Below are 7,514 nucleotides of genomic sequence, written 5' to 3'. Positions count from 1 at the left end.
TAGCCTTCCTGATCTCAGCACTGGTATATAAATTGTATTGTTCAGTCACAAGAGACACTCAGTTCTGTTACAGATATATGGGCAAGACATTGTCTTCACCACTACAGAAAGAAATACAGATTCTTTTACAAAGAAAATGAAAATGTTGCAAATATTTTTTTCTGGATTCTTATGGGAGGAAAGGGATTATAAAGAAATAAAGTCAGACTTGGTGAAATCTCCAACACCATTTCTTATACATCGAAGTGAATCATCTTATGGAAACCAAACCCTTGCCAGGCAAGTTTTTAATGGTGTACTTGTACATGACATTGTGTTGAAGAATTGATGATTATATTCTGCCACATTCCATGTTGCGTTTACAAATTAGCATTGCCTTGGTTTGTCTGCACATTACAATTAGAACTACACAATGACGCAAGCCACAGGCCAAGCTGTAAAGGGAAAATTGATGGGTTTGAGAAGTTAGCCATATCATATGATGTTACTAAACTGGCTACAGAAAAAGCAGCTGACAGAAAGGCACAGTGCCACACATCTCAAATCCCTAAATATCTGTTCATTTTGCTTAAAGCATCACATACAGTATTTAGATCACTGCGGAGGTCCTGGACGACATTTTCTATACTCCTGGTATCCTTCAGAATCTCAATGCTTTGCGTATATGGATTGAAATACACAGAGAAGGGACGATTGATTGATTTGGCAAAGTCCCTGAAAGAAAAAAGAAAATTAACACCTCTTTTTTTCAACCGCTAAAGAGGAGAAAATTAGATTTTTGAGTCAAGGGAAATAATTTACCTCATCTTTTCTTTGGCTTCTTCAAAACTTTCTGAAACAAAGTAAGCTTCCTGGAAAGTAGTGATAAGGCATTCTTGCAAACAGGTTGTCTTTGGATCGAATGTTTTCACATTTGCCTTGTCAGAGAGAGCATGCTGCAAAATACACCACAGGATCCGTTAAACCCTATTTTGATACTGCTGTCTATCAATACAACTGTTCATATATACAGCTTTTATATTGCTGTGCTGTGTGTTTACCATTATTTGGTAGCCTCTCTTGTTTTACATACAGTGTTTTTTCAGTTTGAACAGAAGAAATAATTTGTAACTTAAAAAAGCTCTTTTTATGAAAGGTTTTTTTTTTTTTTTCAAAAAATAATTATTAAAATAATAAATAGGAGATTAGAAATGCGCCTGCCATGTAGGCATACAGACCTAAATCTTCAGCTGGAAACAGGAAAGTCATCAAATAACCACTCCTGAAAAATTATCTATACAACGACAAATATGTATGATGTCCCAAAAATGTCACTTAAGTAGCAGAATTGATCATTGTCTTGGTGGGTGAATTGAGTCTGACCAAACCATTCATATAATCCGTGCTTTACATTTTTAGGCCAAAATCATATACTATTTTCCTGACAGTGAGTTTAAGAGTGAAATGATATATCTGAAAACCCACTAAATAACGCCCACTTATTGCGCATTGATGAAATGTATTACCCTTCTGTACACGTACACCTGAGCAATAATGTTCCATATAGTACTGCAAGGAAAAAAATAACTAAATAAGCAGGCATAGATAAGTACAGAGCAGACACTGGGCAGATGAGGCATCAAATGCCGCTACCCAGAGAAGAGATTTCCAATCAGACTATCTTTACATGAGTGGCACAAGCCACTACAAAGGGCACAGAAGTTTCAAAACTGAAAATCAGGTAGTGAGACATTTTTCAACACAATCTTTTTGTAGCTCCCCTTTCCACTTGAATACTTGTGTTAGCTTTTGGATCTACCTTAACTTTTAGAGCACACGCATTTTCATTTTCAGTGCTCTGTAAAGAAGTACAAGTTTAGGAAGGAGAGCATATTTAGGTCAACTTTCAACCTTCTTTAGTCCCTTAGTATCTATCCATAGTGAAGATGTGCATGAAAAGCATAGAGAAATGACAGGGAGGGAGCAGATCCCTGAGGTCTGAAGGTGCCTCATTTCTTTACTTTCTTTCTGCATAGACATTCTTTATAGCAAAGTAAGGTGTTAACCTTAAGGTATTCACCACGCCTTTTATCTGAGCTCTTGCTTATGCTCATTCCTAAATCCCTGTGAAAGGCTCTGAAAATATCACACTTAGCTCTCAACCTGCAGTTTCCAAATAACAGGACACAAAACTGGAACAAGAACCTCTTCCTCCCACCTCCTCTTTCTCCAAAAATAAATACATGAAAAATTAATGCATGGAATCTTAAAATGTCAGGGAACTAACTTTAGTTCTAAACTAACTTTTCTCCTTCTCACGAGGTTTGCTGTTTCTAGCCAGCCATCAGTTAAACAGGTTTGAAAACAAAAATCAAAAATGGTCTAATCTTAACCAGAATCCTCTTCTAAATAGATTGCAGGAACTGGCTCACCTTATTTGGCCCCTGTCTATACCCTTGTTGTCACTGTCCACTTGCAGAGCCATGATGTGGTTGAGTGCCTGTAAATTTAGGCATTTACCTCCTTCTATTGAAATGAATTTGTTTATCTTGACTGGGAATTATAATAGACTCCCTGGGTGGTTAACTAGAGATAAAAACATCTCCTCTTAAGGTGCCTTTGTACTTCCAGGTGAGACTTGATGCCTCAAATATCTAAAGCACAAAGTTTTAAAACTCTGAGTGGATTCAGCAAAGCCCTGTGCAGGGAATCAAGAGAGTGATACTGGCAACATTTTCTTAGGAACTGAATCAGCAAGTGACCACTTCTGGTTCGTGGATTCTTTCCTGTACTGTGACAGCTTCAACAGAAATGGTGACAGTGTTGTCCTCTCCTCCACTCACTAACAGCCTCTGCTGGGACAGGCCCGCTCCTTGGGACTGAAGCCATCAAAGGCAAGAAGGGGTTCAGCCTGTGGCTCCTACATCATGAACAACTGCTCTAATCACTAATTTTATAAAAGGGGACAGTTTAAAGAGAAGCAAAAGCTAATTCTTTATCATAGTGGATGCCCTCCAAGAAAGCCTTTCTGGTTATATGAAATGACTCCTAATTTCTGGATCCCAGTTTAGTTTACTCAGGATCAGAGCTGCTGCTTCACAGAGCAACTCTGCCAAGACTGGGATGTGCAGGCACCAGGAAACACACAACCTGGAAACAGAGGGTAAAGAATTCAGACATGCCTTCAACGTTAGGTGTCAACTCATCAGTTGTTCTTAAGATCACAGTTTGGGAATGGAGTGCCTAAATTCTGATGAATTCCCACCCAAAATGCCTACCTCCCTTCTAGGCTATGGACTCTTGGCTCTTGGATCAAGTTCCCAAAGCAATGGGAGATGTCTTTACAAAGCTGGATAGTGTTTTCAAATTCTGCAGCCTGGCGCCTGTAATGTCTACTATTGAGTTGATATGCTGACATCAGCAATGCCAGAGTTCAGCAACTGAACTGAGCCTGCAGACAAACCTTCAGATAGACCACAACCTGTTTAGTGTGAACTAGGATGGTCAGGACACTGACCCAAAGCTGAACTAGAGTTTTTTCCAGAAACATCACAGTGCTCTAAAATGTTGGTCCTTGGCACCCTCAACATTATGAAGTGCAGAATCTCAATGAAAAACTTTGTCCAGTGAGTCCAAAAGCTTTCAAGCTCAGGCCCGTACTTATTTTAATGAGTGCTATTTACTTATGTTTTGGTTGGACATACAGTTCTTCAGTGAACTCAAATAAGTTAAGTATCCAATATGGATTTCTCCATCACAAACCTCTTCAGTTATCCACTTCCAATGAGATGTCAAGGCTAAGAATCATATGGAAAATAACTTTTGGTCAAATAGAGCATCTTACCATCTTGTGAACTTGTGATAACTGTCTCTAATGGCCCATTCATACACGTTTCTGGAGTAGCAGAATAGTCAGATATACTGGGGCAACTCAGATGACACCAAACATTTACACTAAGTAATTGTGAATCATCTCCTAAATGACCACTATCACTGACACATGAAAAAAAGAGTTTGGTCTTCTAATTTCTCCTTTGAGTATAAAAAATGGGGTGTAATAATATTACATGGTGCTTTTCAGTTTCAAAAAAAACAAAACAAAACCAAAATACAAAAAAAAAAACCAAACCAAAAAGCAAAATCTTTAGCTAGCAAGGGGAAAAGTTGAAGTGAGCTATAAATACTGCATTGTCTGAGGAGTATGGGAGAGCAGAATAAGAACACAGGTGAGAAGTTGCCTGTGTGCCAATACTTATTTTATTGCCTTGTTATTCTGTGGGAGAACACAGAGTCTTGAAAAACCTGGTCTTAAATGTTTTTCTGCTTACCTACAACACAGGACACTTTCAGATTTGCAACCTGATTTTACCAGAATTTTTTTATGTTATCAGTATAATTTTTTATACTTTTTAGACAAATAGAAACAGACTATTTTTTAAAGGCACCAAAATGAGCATTTGGGATCCAGGAGGTGTCTTCTCCATCATCTTCATCCTCTTCAGAAAAGAGAACCAAAACTTGTATTTGAATCTTTTTTGTTATAAAGGCTAACGTTGCCTCTTCTTAACATAAACTATCATTAAAAAAAAAGCCATGACTGGATAAAGTATTTGACTTAAAAAAATCTCTACAGAAAGATTTGAAGTCTACCTCTGTTAAATACAGAGGCATATAACAGATATAAGACTTGATCTACAGCCAACTGAAGTTGATAGGAGACTCCTTTAATGAAAGGGTTCAAGAGAGCATCGTACAAAGTAAATGGATTAAAGTTTCCAAAGACATTTGGATTGCCTTTTAGACATAGTTTTAATAATTGAAATGTACATTATTTCTGCCTTATCTCTAAGCCCCAAATATATACTGTGTTAACCTGACTATATTAGGCAGAACATTTTATAACTACTTACTGTATTATTCGGTTCCCCCCCAGGCTTCATTTTTAATTTTCTCTTTCTCCTTACTTTGTTGTGCTTTTACATTTTTTTGCTTGATGCTTCCATAGCATGCACATCAGGAATTGCATTTTTCAGTATCTGAAATTTGAAGTCTAAATGCTGAGTGGGAAAAAAACTTGAAGGGAATCCTACATTGATAGGCTGGCGCCCACATTTCTCTAGCTTTTATAGTTCTTTGTTGCTAAAGCTGTTGACCAGATTTGCAAAGTGGAACAGTGTAATATAGAAACAGGGATGACTGAACAAGCCATTCACTCATCTGAAAGGCCCAAATACTGCTGGCAACTTCCACCCTGCAAATAGTGTGACTCACTTATTTCTAGAAATTTCTAGAAATTATACATAAAATTGCCCACTGTTGTGTTTCCTGTGCATTGAAAAGAGAACCAAAAGGGAGGGCAGCTAGAGAAAGGCTTTTCTTCTTGCTGAAAAAGGAATATTGATACCAAATGCCTGTAAAGTCAAGGTAGCAAAATTCAACATTGAAACAAGATCTACCTTCCTACTGACAAGGATAAGTAAGTATTTGAACTTTGTCACAGAAGGGACTGTGGGCCCAGAATCACCATTGTCTTAAGAATGGCAGTGGTTATTTCTGAAAGAACTTCTTCACTCTGACCCCTATGAGAAGTATGGGGGTTGCACACGAGGGTCAGACTTCATGGCCATGCAATCTGGTCTCTTATTCATCCTCACTCACCACAGAAACAGCCAGTATTGTTCTCTTCATTTTCAGAGCAATTGCTGCTATCCATTAGCATTTCAGTAGCAATCAGGATATTGATATCATCAAGATTTCAACTACAGTCTATTATATTAACATTATCTTTCAGATACCTTCAGGTCAAGGAAGAAATTCTCCCTCCTAGTGGGTGCTAGGAGATAAGGGCGAAGGTAAGGGAGGTTGCTTTCCCAGGAAACGTCAAGAGACCGGCAATGGCTTGATGCAAGGCTGTGCGCCAATGTCATGGATGCCCAGACATTCTCTTTCCCAAGCATCTGCCTGGTGTATCTTGTTGACAAGAAGCACACTCAATGCCAGGTTTCTGGTTTAGAAAGAACTTCTCCCATAGTCAGATTAGCAGAAAACTTAGTAGTTTTTTGCATTTTTTTTTCCTTACGTTTTACCTTCTTTTTAACCCTGGAGCACAGTCCCACAAAGACTTCCCAGACACTTTTTACCTTATCAGTTCTTTCACGGAGACTATGGCTATGTGTGGTATGGTGCTGTTCTGTGCCTGCAGCACACAAGTGCTTAGTATCTCAATAACTGAAATGTCTAACTTAAGTCCCTATGCTCGGTATATGCAAGATCTGGTGAAATTTAATAGCTTATGATGCACAAGAGGCCAAACCAGATGATATAATAGTCCCTTCTGGCTTCACATCTATGAAATATATATGTAGTGTAATAGAAAAGTGTATAATATTATTGATTTATGGTAAAATTATTATGATATATGGCTGTAGCTTTGAAGCAGATCAATATAGTCCATTAATGTGCACATTATTTAATTTTTACTGTTGCTTTTCAAAAGGATTATTCTTTGCATTTATACTCCGAGATGATTGCTGAGTGAACACCACAGATTTGGGATCACAAATGTGTGGTAACAAAACATGCGCACTTGACAAGAATAATGTTTGTTCATGACTTTGATGGTAGAAGATTTATTATGTTCTTGACTATTCATTTTCTCACTTTTATGCCCTTAGATTTTGTAAATGATGTGATAGGCATTTTCAGGGTCATCACCTAATGACTGTAACTGTTAGTTTAAATAAAAGGCCCGATTCCCTGCAGAATCCTGCACAGAGTTTATGGCCCAGCACTGAATGTTGTTCGGTCGGAGGAAAACAAGTGGGACATGTTCATTTCTTTGCGTTTAACCACCTTTGCACCATGGGTATAAAATATTGCCAGGCTGATACAGAATGCTTCTGCAGCTGAAGTATGCAATGAGCGTAGAGCAACTGTAATGCAATCAAAGAAAAAATATTGGAGAAAGTAATTTTCTTTGACCTTTTTTCTACTAATGAAAGAATAGCAATTTGACTAATGAGCTTCACCATGAACACTCTCAGTTACAGGTGAAACAAACAGCAAAAAGGGACTGAGATACTGCTATTAAACTGCCAGGTAGTTCACTGAAAGCTAGCCCAGGAGGGTGGGAAGATGTTTAAATGCAAATAAACAGCAGATATATTGCAAAACAGTTTGTAAATACTATTCTGTATATGCTTTCTAAAACCAAATGTTTACCTGAAAAGCCACCATGAATTCATTTGGGTCCCAGAACATGGTACTCCCCACTCTCCTTCCCCTTCCAACAGAGAGATGTCTTATGTCCCAAAATACTACACTTGTAACAAAATATCTTTTTCTTGTTCCCTATGTTTTCTAGGCATAAAAAGATGCAATAAACAACCCACTACAACTACTCACACTGTGCAAGGTTAAACACTTTCACCTTTATAAGAACAGGGCTCTATGTACTGTCACCCAGGCATGTACTTCAAATCTAGCATGAGTTTGTATGCATTCCTTAATTTTAAATATGATTAATCTACTGAATC

General features: G+C 37.9%; 1 protein-coding gene across 1 annotated transcript in view; it reads right to left on the bottom strand.

Annotated features, from left to right (window-relative positions):
* Nucleotides 1-539: 539 nt before the first annotated feature.
* TPH2 (tryptophan hydroxylase 2) overlaps nt 540-7,514 on the bottom strand; it is a 50,889-nt gene continuing 43,914 nt past the window's right edge. Inside the window, exons 10-11 of the mRNA XM_075742859.1 lie at nt 802-935; nt 540-714 (exon numbers count right to left, since the gene is read on the bottom strand). Coding sequence (XP_075598974.1) covers nt 540-714; nt 802-935 — 309 coding nt within the window. The remainder of the gene's footprint in view (nt 715-801; nt 936-7,514) is intronic.

Source organism: Balearica regulorum, chromosome 1 (assembly GCF_011004875.1).
Source record: "Balearica regulorum gibbericeps isolate bBalReg1 chromosome 1, bBalReg1.pri, whole genome shotgun sequence".
In the NCBI taxonomy this organism is placed as follows: domain Eukaryota; kingdom Metazoa; phylum Chordata; class Aves; order Gruiformes; family Gruidae; genus Balearica; species Balearica regulorum.
Note: the sequence above shows the minus strand (reverse complement) of the source record. Positions and strands in the feature narration are given on the sequence as shown.